Here is a 17,342-nt window from a genome sequence, read left to right as displayed (position 1 = left end):
TGATCTCTTAATCATAATTAAATGCTCATTCTTCTGCATTCTCATGGCACTTTGTTCATATTTCCAACACTATGATTTCACTGTGTTTTGTGTTATAATTAGCTGTTTAACAGATTGTTCCTGGGGATAGGAAATACATTTTATTCATCTGTGTATACAACTCATGGTGCCACATACATAGTTGATGATATACATCTTTGCAGAATGAAGAGATGAGTAAATCATAGATACAGAAGCAGCAAGAGAAGTATTGGTCTCTAGTTAGGAGATCAAAGTTCAATTGTGGGCTTAACACAATTCCTAAGGGTAATGTGAGGAACGTCATCAAACCTCCTGAGCTTCAGTAACCTGCCTGACACACAAAGGGACTATGATTGCCTCTGATGTATCATCTAACTCTAAAATTAGATGTTAACAATTAAGTCTAGAGGAAATGCGGAAAAATTTGTGAGACTTGAAGAAACAGTACCTATCAAGATTTTCTAATAGTAAGACTCTTTAACAACTTAAAGGCCCTTTGCATTCTAGCAACTAAAACAATTAAAAACCAGATTAGAAGGTCAATATTCCCAATGACACTATAGCCACCAGCTTCAGTTTCAGGGAACATCTAGAAGGAGAGCTCAAAAAACATCTCTTCTTCAAGTCTTTCTCTATATTCTTTGGTTGAGTCTCTTTTTCTTCCACCAATCTTTTTTTACCTTCCTTCTGCCTCTGCTGTTTCATGTTATTTCCTTTACTAATTATAAACTTTTAACAAATAATTACAAAGTTTATCTGTCTTTTCTAACTTTTCTACAATAAACATGTTGACACGTGAAAGAAAAACTCAGAGAGAAAAATAAGTTAATAAATAGAACGCATATTTTGATGCCTTATAAAAGTGTAAGTACATATTATATCTTTCTAAATACTAAATCTCAAAGCAGATTGCTATTATATAAAAACCTGACAGTCTTACTTAAAAAACACTTTTGCCTTCCTCTTCTAAGCCACTGCACTGCAGAAACATTTCAACAAGTGGCTAAGGTAGTCAGAAATGAAGACATTATTATTATCATTATTTTCGTCTTATAAAAATATTTGTTAAGGATCTGCTAAGTGTAAGAATACCCTAGTTAGGACGAGGCACTTTTAATAAGGAAGCTTACAATAAATTAATTAGTGAACTACGAAGCAGCAAAAAGGGATGCAAGTATTAAGATGAGTCATGTTTAACCACTTTTACTACATTTCCCCCAGGTTCTGAAATCTATAGCTTCTCTTTAAGTAGCTAGGCTACAAGCTATTTGAAGAAATAACTATATTTCATATTGTGTATTATCTTCAGCATCCAGCACAGTGTGTTCCGCAGGTGAGATGCTCAGTAAATGTTGTTAATCATGGAAATTTGAGCATTTATAAATATAATCAAGTTTTACAAATAAAATACTAAAATATAAAATTTATAAATAAGTAATTAAGATATAGGATAGAGGGCTCTTGATAACTCAATGTTGAAAGAATAAACGACCAATGAAGTTATACAGACATGAATTTGAATCCTGTGTGACTCTGGGCAAGTTACAAACCCTTGCTGAAACCATATTTTCATTTCTGAAAATGGAGATAAACAAGATCAACTTCATTGGGTTGCACTACAAAGCACAACAGAGTTAATTTATTTAAAGTGTGCCAGTGTTTAGTCCACAGCAGATGCTCAATAACCCATAGCTATTTTATGTTCCCAGAAGGGAAAGTTCCACATTTACATATCAGCTTAAACCTAAGAAAATCTTTTTTTGCCAGTATCAGATAAAGGTACACTTCAGCTAATCCAAGATTAGCCTGGGCTTAAGGCTCCAAAAAAAGGCTACACAGTCTGCTTTGTTGAAGGACGAGTCAGATTCTGACAAACAAAATCCGGAGGCATAAGAGGCAGTGAAGAATCCATTAACACTGTAGGGTGCATACCACCTAGAACATTTCTTTGATCTTAGGGGTTGTCATGTTCTTGGCTAGTTTTTCAAAATCCTTCCCTTTGCCTCTCATCACTTCAGCCTTTCAAGGGTCAAGTTTCATTCACCTGGCTACCACCCAAGAGCATGTTTCCAACAGGCGTCAGGATGCTTGGGGCACATCTCATATTTGGCCTCAGAGTTCTACAAGTCTGCTATGAGTAATTATTTTCAGATTCTAGCCTTTCCTTATGCATCTGAAGAAAGTCTAAAATATTAACTGCCTATTCCATTCAATGTGAATAACTTTATAAAGTGATGATTTATGGGCCTTTGACAAAGTTCAGAATGGCAAACATTGTCAACTAAAATAAATCTTGAACTAGATGAGATATAAATAGTAAATATGACTCAGAAATACCCCCCAAATATTAACATGCTTTGCACTTATTAAATATTTTCTCTTCATTTCCTCATTGTCTCTATTAATACTTAGCATTTATTGTTGTATCATAACTTGCCCATCTGATTCACTTCAACTTCACCCCAGTTGAAAGCATATTATTACTTAGTACAGTTTATTTAATTCATTTGTTGAAGTAACCGTTTCCTCTGTTTATTCTCATTCCACATGTAGCCTACAGGTCAGTAAGAATAGAGATTGGGACAATAATTAAATTGTTTTCTAGTTATTTCCATTATCTTTCTGAATTAGAATGTCACATTATGGTTTTGTTACTTTATTTCAGTAGTTAAAATTTCACAAAACATCAGAACATAACCGTATTTAAATATCAATCTGAAAATCTTATTTTAAAATTTTAATGAGGTTTTCATTGAAGTCTAAAGTTATACCTCAAATGAATTTTAGAGTATGAGATATTTTAAATTTATTTAATTAATATGGTTGACAAACTACACTATTAATCTGACACCTGCAAGAAGATTTAAAATGATGTACTTTGATTATTTTTCTTCTAAGAGCCTTATCTAATCTTTGTTGTAAGGGGCTGTCCAGTGTACCATAGGATATTTATCAGCATCCCTCTCCCCTGGCTGACAACCAAAAATGTCTTCAGACATTGCCAAATGTTTCCTGGTGTGTGTGTGTGTGTGTGTGTGTGTGTGTGTGTGTGTGTTGGAAGAATTGCCCCTGGTTGAGAATTACTGCTCTAGAGTCCTGAAACTCCCCTACCCAATATTCACTGACAACTGTTTTCTTCTGTCATGTGGGAAACAAATGGTATTAACAAATTTATGATGGTTGTTTATCATTTGTAACTAAGTCAGTCAGATATATGTGTATTTTTCCTACAAGTCTGGTTTCCTTGCTTCTATTCTTATTCCTCTGTATTCTGTGTTCATTCTCTTATTCATTCCCTCACTTAATCAATAGTGTTTCCTGAGCACAGACTTTATGCCATGCATGATTCTAGGTGCTAGATATGTTGGTCACCAAAACTATTAAGGTCCTTTTTCTCTTGGAGCTTACATTCTAGTGACACTTTTATCCTACACAGTAGACAGGATGATCATTTAGAAGTATTAATCAGGGTTGGGCATGGTGGTTCGCGCTTATAATCCCAGAAATTTAGGAGGCTGAGGTGGGCAGGTTGTTTGAGCCCAGGTGTTCAAGACCAGCCCGGCAACATGGTAAAATCCTGTCTATACGAAAAATACAAAAAAAATCAGTCAAGCATGGTGGTGTGTGCCTGAAGTTCCAGCTACTTGGGAGGCTGCGGTGGGAGGATCACTTAAGCCCAGGAGGTCGAGGCTGCAATAGTTCATGATCAGGCCACTGCATTCCAGCCTGGGCGACAGAGCAAGACTTTGTCTTGGGGGGAGAAAAAAAAAAAAAAAAGAAAAAGAAAAAGCATTAATCAGGAATTGGAGGAGAGATGTCACTGAGAAGAGTGGAGTAGGGAACTCCCAATCTCCCCATTCCTCCATTAAAGCAATGGTTAAGCTGGCAGGAACTGTTAGAATCAAACTCTGGAATTTAATAAAAACTTACAACAACCAGGGGAATGTTTAGTGAAGAAAGAATTTTAGTAAGAGAGCATATGGCATTTTAATTTGCCCACCTATCATACCCTACTCCCCAACTTGGTAGCAGCCATGAAGACCATGGCTCACATTCCTGATGCAGCTTGCTGGTACCAGGGGGATCCTGTAACAAAAAATTGTGGTTATGTATTTTGACCTATATAGTAGCTACCTGAGGGACTGGCTCAGGAGATTGCCTTCATTTTATTTGCCTCATCCTTGAGCTTTTTCAGGACTGACATGGCCTGCCAAGAGGCATTTGTCAAAAGCATTTAAAGGAAAATATATACTAGCTGCAGCCACCTATGGGAAGGAATAAAAGATGGGAGTGGTGGTATACATATTGAAAAGCCTGGGAAGAAAGAGGCTGGGGAAGGAGCTACTTGGGGCATGCAGGCTTTGAAAAGCATCTGTGTATACAGGGGAATCTAAAAAATACCCGAGAAGATCTTAGGCTCCATCTCTGACTACCTTTTAGGCTCTGTGCAAGCAGGAAGTGAAGGCTAAGGTAGAGTTGTAAATGGCCTGGCTAAGCCTTGAAGGAGAGCCCCAATACCCAGCCAATCTGCAAAGACTGAGAGAGTGTTTTTTATTTTTGGTTCTAGATATTTAAGAAAATATCTGTGAAATCACTAGCTGACTGTTACTCTAGTAAAATAAAGACTTCAGTGAGCATACAAGATGAAAAATATCTTTATAAAAATATCTGTATAAAATATCTTTATAAAAATCTTTATAAAAATAATTTAGAAAAGTCACTAAACAAACACCTAGAACCCACAACAAGCAACAACAATGAATTCTTGGGGAGGGGGACAGAGAGACTCCCATTTCTAGTGATACCACAGCATTATATTCAAAATATTCCATTTTCAACAATAAAAAAAATTACTAGGCATGTGAAAAATAAAAAAGTATAACCCATTCATAGGAAAAAATTAATTAAAAACTCCCTGAGGAAGCCCAGACATTGGACTTACCAGACAAGACTTCAAATCAACTATCTTGCTAACTGACCTAGCTCCATCTACCTCTTCTACCTCACCTTGTATCAGTCAATGCTTTGCTCACTATTGCCAGTCACACTGGCCATCTTGGTGAGCTTCAGACCATCAAGCTTATTCCTGCCTTCAGATATGCTGTGTACTCTCTTCTGGAACATTCTCCCATTTTGTTGCATAGTTCACTCCATACAGTCTGTCTCTGTTCATATTCCACCTCCTCAGAGGCACCTTTCCTGACTACTTAATCTAAAATGGCTATGCTCATCCCAACTTCCTACAATTTTTGCTCCCTTTCATTGTTAAGTTCATCACTCTTTGAAATTACTTTCATTCATTCATCCTTTGTTGACTGATTTATGATTGATTGATTTTATTTTCCCCTTACTAGAAGGTAAGCTCCTTGGCAGCAGGTGCTTTATTTGTATCATTTACTGTGGATCACCCTCCTATAACAGTGAGCTAGGCTAAATAAATGCTTATCAAATGAACAAAGATGATTTATATGTGTTGAATAATAATAAAAAATATAAAAAGCTCATAAAATTCTTCTGAGAAGTCTCCCTCAGTTCAGAAATTTTGCTCACTAGCTGTTCGGTGAATCTACTAGAGGAAATCTGTCCATTGGTGATGCTTCAAATGAAGTGAGAGAACAAAATGTCTGATGCCACCATGGCCTGTCATTTCCTTCCCAGGGAAGGTAATCATAGGCATGTTGGGGGTAGTGGTGAGAAAACCTCTGCCTCCCTGTAAGCACTGGCTTGGTCAGGGAATGAGTGTGTGTCAGTTAGCTGCAGGCTAACCTCTAGGTGTGGTCCCCTGAGACCAAGAAAGCCAGAACAGTTTTGGTGGTAGCAGTGACAGAGGTGTCAAGATTTCGAAGTAGTACTATCTTTGGCAGAGGTTCAAAACAGGGTGGGTAATATAAAAATGCTGCTACATATTGCCTTGAGCTTAAAATAAAAGCGGGGACAGTAGATTGACTGGTCTTTGTCTCTTCTTGTTCTGAAACTTCAGAATCATTGCCCAGAGAAAAGAGTTCTTCTTGATTCTGGCAAGTTCTAAAACAACCTGAGAGGAGAAATTATTCTGTAGAACTAAATTTATGAACAGCTGTGGGCTTATCTCATTAAGGATTAAACAGTTTTCATTTTGGATGAAAATCTTTCTAGAACCTATTATATACATCCTCTACCTTTTCATTACATTAACTACTTTCCTTTCTTCCCAAATTCACTATAATGAGCTCAGCAACATCTTCCCAGGCAGTAGGGCATCCTGATAAGCATGTTGCTTCTGAAGCCAGACAGCTTGGATTCAAAGCTTGGCTTTGTCACTCACCTGTTGGGCAGGTTAACACTCTATGCCTCAGTTTCTTTATCTGTAAATAGGGATAATATTAGTACCTTCCTCATAGGTTCTTGTAAGGACTAAATGAATTAATACATGTCATATACTTAACACATTGCCTGGGATATAGTACTGCTTGGAAAATGTTTGCTGCTGCTGCTGCTATAACTATACTGTTACAATTATTACTACAGCAAGTTTTCTTTTGGTGTCTTGAGCTCGTTATAAAGATGATAAATTATAATATGCTGCAACCTAGTGATAACTTCTTAAAGGGCACAGCATTATTGGCTTTTACATAAAATGGCCCCAGACTGATTTGCTGGAGTGGTCTAATACGCTGTTTTACAGCTCTTGTATTTTCCTTTGTGAAGTCCCCTTTTCACTTCTCACTGTTGTTGCTAATTTTTCATATCTATATCAGCCTTTTCCATGCTTCCATTTTTGCAGGAGGCGTAAAAAAGAGTTAACCAATTTGTTAGACATGTGTGTTAAGTAAAAGCTAATATATTCTAAACTAAGTTGAAAAAATTCTTCTATGGATGGAGAGAAGAACTTGAGTCCATGGACAACTCTTTTGACTATTCAGAGGTATTTTATTTGTTATTGTTTCTTGCTTCTTAGATAAATATAAAAAGTTACTATAAAAGTAAGTTTCTGGGATAATAGATGTAACAATGGTAATACATAAAGTTAAAATTAACAAACCTCTAATTGAGTTCAAATAAATACTAATTACAGTCCTATTACATGCTAGATACAACAAAAATGAATGATATGGTTCTGAACTATAAGAAGCTTGCAATTAAGAAGAGGAGATAAAGTATAAACAAACAATATCAAGATAACATAGCTAGAGATACTAAAGATTTTAGACTAGGTATTACAGGAGTCTAGAGGAAGGGCCCTTAGCCTAACCTGGGGATTTTAGGGAAAGCTTCCTGAAAGAGGATCATGCCTAAACTGAGCTTGATGACAGCCAGGTGAAGAAAGGTTAGATGGGCTATTCTAAGCATGGAAACATGAGAAGTGATGAGACAGGAAGCAGCATAGTGCTTTCGTGAGAGTATGTAGCTGTGGGTATAAATAATAGAGTTTGATATTGCTGTGATTAAAAAATGAGATGGGAAATGGTGGGAAATGAAGCTAGGAGGTAGATTATAGGGAACAGATTCAAGAGGTCCTCATATGTCATGCTGAGAAGCTTGAATATTACTTGTTAAGAGATGAGAAGCCATTAAGAACACTTGGAAAAAAATGGCAGTTTGCAGATTTTCACTTTAGATGTATAACTCAGTGAGCAGTGTAAAAGACAGCAAAACTAGAAAAGACTGTGGGAAGAGGGACCAGTTACGTGGTTGTTGCAATTAACAAGCTAGAGATAGTAAGAACTGAAAGGAGACAAGGCAGCAAGGATGCTGTGGAAGAGAGGGTCCCAGATGTATTTGGAAGATAAAATTGGAAGGTCCTGGCGACTTATTAGATGAGTTGGGGACAAGGCGGAGAGAAATCTAGGATGGCCTCGAGTTACTAGGAAGATGATAATTTAACTGAGGGAGAAATAGGTGGGTTTTTGTTTTTTGTTTTTTAATTTAGTTTCTTTTTTTTCTTTTGGGGGGTGGGCATAGGAGGATAAAATAGTGAGTTCAGACTGGGACATATTAAGCCTGAGGTAATTATGGGAGAAGTACGAACTGGAGATATTTTAGAGTAATTAACAATAGATAGAATCATGAAAGCAAATGGCAGCCCCTAGATAAAAGTAAGAAAAGAGAAGAGCAGCAGAACAACAGTGAGATATCAAAAGAGGGACAGAGGTAGATGGCCCATGAAAGAAACTGAGACTCCATATTGAGAGACACAGGGAGAGAACAGCGCCATGAAAGCTAAAGCCACATATGAGTTTTAGATATAGTGGTCAGTAAAGTTAAACACACTCATAACAGCTACATTTTCTGAGCACTCACTACATGTCAGGCACTTTGTGGTTTTATATACCATATCTCATTTAATGTATTATCCACATGGTACAGATGATGAACCTGAAGTTCAGAGAAGTCATGTAACTTACCTGAGGTCATAGGGTAAACTGGCAGAACTGGGATCTGAAACCAGGTCTGCTGGATTACAAAACCCATGTTCTTAACTCTGCTGGAGTAAAATAACTTCTTGAAGATGCAACTTAGTATTATCATAAGGACTGCTATATATTGCTTTTCCAAGAAGCATATCTTAAAACCTGTCTAGTAATCTCAAAATAACATTTAATGTCTAATGAGGTCATTATGTATCTGATCACTTTATAACATCAAAATAGGTGATTTCAGTGATACCTTTTAATAATCTTTTTATTTCATAAATACTACACTGGTCAAATTATGAGAACAATAAGGTGCAATACAAGACAATCCACTCAATTGAGTAAAGCCCAGCTCCAATAAACCCAAAAGGAAGGTCCTCATTGGACTAGCTAGTGTTCTTCACAGGAAAACGAAGTGCCTTGGACTTAGATCTAAGCATCCTCAGCTCTCTCACAGGTTTACTGTTGGTCCCAGGGAGAGTCAGAGAGAGTATGCATAATTTAGCACAAACCTACCATAAATGTGGACGATTTCATTAAATTATACATTCTACGGAAGGTTTATTTTAGATAATAAATGATTATCCATTAAAGAGAGAATAAGAAAGTCACATTTCGATTATAAAAGTTGTAATTTTTTCACTTCCCACTAGAGGAAGCAATAGCATTACTCTTACCATTTGGTGGGTAAAAGACAGCATATTCTTCCAGTCCTAGTTTTCCTATAAGAGAAAACCATAGAGGATTTCAATATGATTAAGTAAATAAATCTTTAAAAATCAACTTATTTTGTGAATGTACTAACAATGGAATTTTAAAAACTACTATAAACTGATATGTCATTTCATGATATGGAATTTAGTTAAAAATTTACCAGCCAATCTTTTGGTATTAGCAAACTCTTTCATAAATTAAAGTAATACGAACCTAAGTGCAACAGAAGCGACACAAAACAACCAAAAGAACAAACACTTTCAAGTTCCTTAGGCACTTAAGAAGAGAAATATCTATTTATTATGCATAAAATTTTTTGCTAATTATAAATAAGTCTAATCTATTCATTAAAGCAAGTCTTAAGCTTTGCAATACTGTGTTTACATCTTTATGGAATGTGCTGAAAGTTAAAAATTAAATGACCAGCTGTATGGTGGTCATATTTTCTGAATACCAGAACAGTTAACATGATTTCAGAATGGGGCTGAATATTTGAAATCAGAATTGTCCCAGAAAAGTAAAGTATATTCACAATAATCAAATATTTAACAGAGTTTTAAAAAGTATCTTTCCTTCAAAACTCTGAAAAGTTCTCAGTTTTTTCCATCTTCCACTGAATATCTTTAAATAGCTTTTACCTTGACAGTTTTTCTAACACTTTTGAGTTTATTGAAAAGTTACTTGTATTTTTGTACTGGGCTAAGAGTAATATTTTTAGTGAAAAAAAAAGTTCTTTTTATTTTTGTTAGGGGTGGTGACAGAGATGAAATGAAGAATAAGAAATGTAAGCAGTTCAGGTTAGGGTGGAGACAAAAAGGACTGATCTTGTGAGCAAGAAGAGAATGGAATAATGAATAGGTAGGTAGGTAGGTAGGTAGATAAAACTGATTACTGGACTAGGTGCTGAGAGGCAAACCCTCAACCATGTGGTTTGTAGTCCAGACTAAACCATGAAACATTAGGGTATATTTGCTAACTTTTCTAGCATAGACTTTAAGTGTTTAGAAGTTCAAAGGAGAGAGAAATGGATGATGGGTTGGTGGACATGGTGAGGTACAGGCTAGTTCTTCAAGGAAATATGATTTTTAAGATTGGAGAGTGGGAAGCCTTCCATATGCAGGGACTATAGGGAGGCTAGAATGAATATGGGGTATTGTGGAATAATCAGGGAAGCAAAGTTAGTTAGGTTAAGACAGTATCAAGTGGTAAAAGGCCTTAAAATCCTGGCTGAGTTTAGAGGTGAGCTCAGTAGATAATTAAGTTTACAATCGGTTTTTCAGCAGATGACTTAAAGAAACAAATAAAAGGTTTCCATAAATTGAATTTAGAAGCAATGGACCTCAGAAAACCTTAAGTTAGGGGTAGCCCAAATCCAGCACAAGGTTATGTGGCCTCTCCTAGGGTAGGAGGTGGAACAATCAGGCAGATAGTTCAGACATAAGAGATACAGGAGAAACAGTTTCTTTCTTCGTGGAAATGGCAGAATGACCATATACAATGAAGTCTGAGCTTTCAGTGTTAGGTGTTCACTATTTAATAAAAAGGAAAAGTTGGGAAGGGCATTCAGCTGAAGTTATTTACATCTTCAGATGACGGCAGGATATTGATATTTTATAAGCAGCTGGTGATAAAGAGGAGAAAAATAACTAAACTAGAAATTGGAGAGCTAAAAGCATATAAATTATATCAAAGTTTTAAGTGTGGTGGAGCATTTTGAGAGAAGAAATATAGATTTTTTAAAAAGTAGAAAAAGCAAATCTGTGTTATAAACTCATAGAAAGAAAAAGAAAAGTCAACAGATAAGACATAAAAACAACAATAAATGGTAGAGTACACAGGGAAGACAGAGAAAGTAAGTTGAAATGCTGCTTCTGGGAACCACTTTCCCATGATTTGTGATAAATTACTTGGGCACTGATTTGAGGTATGAAAGGATGATTACGGTCATCTGAGAGAAATCTTAAGTAACTTATAGTAAAATAATTTGGCAACACCACTATCTCCAAAAAAAAATATTCTTGGCATGATTATGTAAGTCTCAATACTTCCTTAAAATTATTAAAAATTTACCTCTTATGTATGATTTTGGTGGCGAGGCACTGTTGTATGCAAAGTGACTCAACACAGATGTATCCCGGGAAAAACAAAGTAATACCTGAATATAACATTGGAAAAAAAAAAAAGCAATTAAGCACTATTATAAAACTAGGTAATTCATTATTTCCTATTCAGGAGGCATCCTTCAAGTTCAAGTACCATGCCTTGCAGTGGGAAGAATGCCCTTTATCGGTATACCTTTGGTAAGCATTACAGTGGGATGCCAAGTTCTTCCGAAGAGTTCTCACCATTTGCTACCTCAACTTTGAAGAACAGAAAATGCAAACTGCTAACTAACAGTTGATTATTCTCTTGTGTTTTCTATCTGGACAAGAGAAACACCTGGGAGAAATTTAACAGATGAAAAATGTATGGAGAAGACCCTGAATAACTATTGTGACATAGAGCAATTTGGGAAGTGCAGGAAATGAACTTGACTCTTGCTGGGATGCATCAGGCAGTTAGGCATGTCAGGGTGGGAGGGAAGGCAACTCGTGGTACTTAGGAAGGATAGCAGCAGCAGTAGAACAAGTGGTTGCCTAATAAAGGGTAGAAGCTAAATAGGGTAGAGTATGTCAACCCTACGTGGAGATGAAAATAGGCACAGTAGAAAGTCAGGAACCAGGATGTCCATTAGGAGGTACTAGATTGAGGACACCAGCCTGGAATTTGGGAGCAGGGGTCCAAGACCCAGTAAGGCCATTAGTGACAGGAAATCTGAGTCCTGGTATTAGAATATCTGGGATTCTAAAAATATTACCAAGATAAGAATTCAAGATGACTGAAAAGGCAGAACAGGGGCACAGAGTCAGGGCTGAACTAGCAGCAAGAGTGAAGGCAGAGGAAAAATCCTTGTGTCCAAGACACAAGAAAGGGGATACAGCTTTGGAAAAAAGGATAGGTAATGGAGATTGGGCATCAGTCAGGTTTAATGGTGGAATGCGTATCAACCACTGCCACTGCATTGTTTTCATTATATTTTAAATGACTACATAAGTGATACATATTAATGATAAATTTAGAAATATAGAGTATTGGCTGGGCGCGGTAGCTCACGCCTATGACCCCAGCACTTCGGGAGGCCAAGGCAGGAGGATCACTTGAGCCCAGGAATTCAAGACCAGCCTGATCAACATGGTGAAACCTCATCTCTATTTTAAAAAAAAATTAAATTAATTTTAAAAATAAAGAAATATAGATGATCAACAAAAGGGGAAACAGCCATAATCCCATCAGTCTTAATAATTTGAGGTATATCCTTTCAGACTGTTTTTTAACATACTCATACATATAATTTTTTCAAACCAAACAGGATTATACATAGTTTCCTTTCACTATTGTAAGATAAATATTTCCTACACATTTTTATGTTGTAGAATATTCCACTGTATGAAAGAACAATAATTTATTTAACCTGTATTGTTGTTGAACATTTAATTATTTCCACTTTTCCCCAATGACAAACAACACTAGAGTGAATTTACTTATGGCTAAATATGTACAGCTTTAGTTATTTTAATTCCAAAAACTGGACCACCTTTCTGGTCAATTGCTTTGGGCATTTTTAATTGAACCATGCCTCTCCCACATTTTCTTTATCTACTTCTGCCTGACTCCTGGGAGCTGTAAGATTTACCTACACATATGCAACCTGCCATGACTTTTACTTACTTTTATCCCCCCTGTTCCATTCTGGATGACTTCCTCAGATTATTTTTTAGTCAGTTCACTAATTCTCTTCTTCTGCCCCTATTATGCACCAGGTACTGTTCCTTGTGTTTGGAATATATAAAAGGAAACAAACAAAACACCTCTTTTATGGAGTTTAATTATGATGGAGCAAAATGTGTGTGATAAATAGCAAATAGGATAGATAATTATATTATATAGTATATTAGGTAGCAAGTGCTATGGAAACAAGATAAAGGGGAACACAGAAAGAGTGGCTGACACTTTAAAGAGGCTGTTCAGGGGAGGTTTCCTTGAGAAGGTGATACCTAATCAAATATTGAAAGGAGTTGAGAAACTTAGCATGTGGATATATGTGCAAGAGCATTCCAGGAGACTTGTTAGGAGACTATTGACAGTAGCTTTCACTAAGATGGCAGCGGTGTGTGGCAGATGTATGACACACCACCCAGAGAGCCTCCTCTAGGAATGAAGGACTGACTTATAGCAGCTGGTAGTGCTGTAGCAAATAACCCTCAGCAGCCAGCTCTTTTCATGGACTACCTCTGCTGAAGAGAGCTATTTTGCTCAAATATCAAGGTCACGCCCGTTTCCTGAAATGGCCTACATCTGATGAAGAGGATGCAAGGGAAAAAAGTCTGAAATTCTTGTCCCCAGCTCAGGATGGGTCTGACAGTTTATCCCATCTTTAGAACTCTCTGCAGCATTGGCTGAGGGTTTCATTTAAACTGTATTGCAGCTAGACTTGTCCTTATGCTCAATCTTGCTTCATTCACTGGACTTTTACATGTGTTGATTCCAAGAGCACTCCCTAATAAACCTTTGGCCTGCTGGTCTCCATCTAAATTGGCTTCCCTGGGAACCCATCTTACAACACAGTGAAAGTGGGAAAAAGTGGTCAGATTCTAAATACATTGTGAAGGCAGGGCTAACAGGAGTTACTGATAGATTGAGATGATATTTTGCAGAAAGACAGGAGTCAAGGAGAGTAACATGTGGAAGTTGAAAGTAGAAGGATGTTTGATCTCAGCAAGTGGAATGCCTTTAACAGGGAAAGTGGCAGGCAGAACAGTTTGGGGAGCGAGATCATGGGTTCATTTTTCAACATGCTAAGTTTGAGATGTCTGCAAGACACCTAAATGGAAAAATTGAAGAGGTAACTGGAGATATTTGTATGGAGTATAGAAGAAAAGTTTAAACTGAAGATACAAATTTGAGAGTTATCAACATATAGATGGTACTGAAAGCCACAAAATAGGTGAGCTTGGTGAAATCATCAAGTAAGTGAGTGTAACTAGAGAAAAGGAGACCAAGAACTGAGACCTGAGGCATTCTAGGATATTGGAGAAAAGAGAAGGAACCAGCCTAGACAACGGAGTAGTGAGTAACCATCAAAAGTGGATTTACCATGATGCTCTGTGAGTGCTGCAAGTTGCTGGGAGACACAGAGTGTCCTAGGCAAGGAAAGTAAGTCAGTGTGTAATCAGAAAGCATTTCTATGTATGTGTCTAGTAAACTGCTTAATAAGATCTCAGAAGAAAAAGACCTGAATCTCTATAGTTCTAATAATTTGTTACAAATTTTTCCTCATTCAAAACAAAAATACATGTTCTTATCTGGTTTTGTATTTATAATATGATACTCTCTGTCTTAAAGAAGGCCCTCCAAATTGTATAAGCTTTAGGTCTGCAAAATGCTGAATTTGCCACTGGTGACTAGAAAAATAAGAGGAAAACTAAAAAGAATGTGGTGTCTTGAAACCCAAGTGAAGAAACAGCACAAATGAATCATATGCTGTTGAGAGATTAGTTAAAAGGAGGGTGGATAATTGGTCATTGGATTTAGTTCTTGATGACCTTGACAAGAGTAGTTTCAGCTCAAGTGGTAGGAGCACCATACACAATGTTTGGTACCTGCTTTTTAAAACAAACTTAATGCATTAAAGAGATCTTTTCGTATCAGTATATACAGAGCTGCCTCATTTTTTTTCTTTTTTTGTTTTTTTGGTAGAGACAGGGTCTATTTATGTTGCCCAGGCTGGTCTTGAACTCTTGGGCTCAAGTAATCCTCCTGCCTCAGTCTTCCAAAGTGCTGGGATTACAGGCGTGAGCCACTGAGTTTGACCCACTGCATTCATTTTTAAAGGGCTGTATCATGTTTCACTGAATATGTATTCCATGATTTATTTAATGGGTTACTCCCCAATATATGAACATTCATTTTCAACTTTATGCTGTTTCTGACAATACCAAAACAATTAGCCTTTTACTGCATCATTTTACACATATGAGTGTCTCTGTAGAACAAATACACAGGAATAGAATTGCCCAGTCACAGAGTATACGCATTGAAAAATGTGATGGCTATTTGGCTGTATATTTATATCCCTTGTTTTCTTTTTCCAGCATTTCCATATGTTTACAGTCTAAAAGGGGGCTGTGTAAGTTCAATCCCTTATGTTGCCTAACTCTATTTTCTATTACATAGTCTAAATGATTATTACTCATATTTAAAAGAGTAAGGGATTTTAATATTTTATTTGGTAAAGAGGCAGTTAACTGAATCATCTTATTAGTTCTACTGGCTTTCAGTCCAATCCCTTGAATTTTTAAATATCTATAGTTAACAATAATGTTGTGTTCTTTCTGTTATTTATTACTTTATTTTTCTTATTCTATTGTTGAGAAATTCCAAAACGATATGTTCTTTCCTTCCTTTAGTGGGAACATCTCTAGTATTTCACTAATGAGTAACATTAACTTACATTAATATCACCAATGTTGGTTTCAGATAAACACTATTATGTCAAGAAAATATATTAATACTTGATTTCTAGTGTATAAAAAGTTAGTATAAAAATGAATGTTAAGTTGCAGAACAAATAGTGCTAAACTGTACCCTTAGAAATGGTTAAGTCATCAATTTTATGTTGTGATTTGTTTTACTACAATTAAATTTTTTTTAATTGATATTATCAAATACGGTCACATAAATTTTTGGCATCTATTAAGATAAACATGAATTTTATTTTTTGACCTATTAATATAATAAATATTTTCCAATAATTAAGAAAAACCATTGGGCTCTAAAAATTCTAAATTTATAAATATTAATCTCTTCTCCTGCCAAACTTTCACATACCACTGTGGTAGGTAGCATAATGGCCCCCAAAGATGTACGCATCCTAATCCCTGAAATTTGTGTGCTACCAGTTTGGATATGGTTTGTCCCTGTGAAAACTCCTGTTAAAATTTGATTTCCAATGTGGTAGTGCTGGGAGATGGGCCTAGTGGGAGGTGTCTGGGTCATGTGGGCAGATCCTTTATGAATAGCTTCAAGTATCTCTGTGGGACAGGACTAGTTGCCGTGAAAGCAGGTTGCTCCTTCTCATGTTTGGTCTCTTTGTATATACCTGCTTACCCTTCCATTTTGTGCCATGAGTACAAGCAGCATAAGACTTTCACTAGATAGGCTGTCCAATCTTAGACTTTCCAGCCACCAGAATCATGAGCCAAATAAGCCTCTTTTCTTTGTAAATTACCTAGTCTCAGGTATTCTGGTACAGTCACACAAAATGTGACTTATGTGACAAATGGGATTATGCAGATGTGATTAAATAGAAGATCTTTAAATGGGGAGATTATTTAGGATTGTCTGGTTGGGCCCAATGTAACCAAGGATTCTCATACATGAAAGAGAGAAGCAGCAAGGTCAAAGTCAGAAAGAGATGTGATGATGCTCTCTGCTGGCCTTGAAGACAGAGGAAGGGGCCACAAGTCAAGGAATACAGGTGCACTCTAGGTTCTAGAAAGGGCACGAAAAACCCAGATTCTCCTCTGGAGCATCCACAAGCAACAGAGCCCTGCCAATGCCTTGATTCAAGCCCAGTGAAACCCATTTCTAATTCAACTAAATTTATGGCAGCAATAATAAACTAATAGAACCAATCAACAAATACTACAATAAACATATATAATTAGGGTAAAATAATACAACAAGAAAATATACTTACAAACAACTTTCTACTATTGCCTAGAGGAAAAACAATTCCTAAGGAAACATTTGTATTAACTTTCCCTTAGTTTAGCAGACTCGTAGAAGCACAGTAATTTTAGAAGAAGCTCTATGATTAAATATATCTCCCTAGAGTCCCTGCTGCCCTAGAGAAGACAAGATATCTGAGACTGTTCTAAAGAAAATATTGGCAACTGTAAGGTGATAATGCCAGAAGTGGTATGTTAGACAGTACGTACTGGTGTGCAACCCTGGGATACAAGCAAAGAGCTGTCAACTCTTATTCTAATCTGAGTTGCTTTAACTTCTGAGATTCTAATTTTTGTATCTGTATGGAAATGACCGTTCAGTTATAAATCTGCTAGAAAATGGTATGATTATATGAAGATGACAATTTCAATCAAATTAACTACA

At 36.5% G+C, this 17,342-nt stretch overlaps 1 protein-coding gene across 10 annotated transcripts in view; it reads right to left on the bottom strand.

Moving 5' to 3' along the window:
- Nucleotides 1-17,342, bottom strand: part of TBC1D19 (TBC1 domain family member 19) — a 146,951-nt gene that overhangs the window by 24,997 nt on the left and 104,612 nt on the right. For 6 of the 10 annotated variants that reach the window (XM_005554634.4, XM_045392220.3, XM_065544842.2 and 3 more), the window contains 2 exons: nt 11,199-11,283; nt 9,092-9,136 (listed from right to left, as the gene is read on the bottom strand). In XM_005554634.4, the coding sequence (XP_005554691.1) occupies nt 9,092-9,136; nt 11,199-11,283 (130 nt within the window). Of the gene's footprint in view, nt 1-6,324; nt 6,366-9,091; nt 9,137-11,198; nt 11,284-17,342 lie in introns of those variants that run through there. The other 4 variants (XR_012434766.1, XR_012434768.1, XM_074039503.1 and 1 more) reach the window with 3 other exon arrangements.

This window comes from Macaca fascicularis, chromosome 5 (genome assembly GCF_037993035.2).
Source record: "Macaca fascicularis isolate 582-1 chromosome 5, T2T-MFA8v1.1".
NCBI lineage: Eukaryota > Metazoa > Chordata > Mammalia > Primates > Cercopithecidae > Macaca > Macaca fascicularis.
Note: the sequence above shows the minus strand (reverse complement) of the source record. Positions and strands in the feature narration are given on the sequence as shown.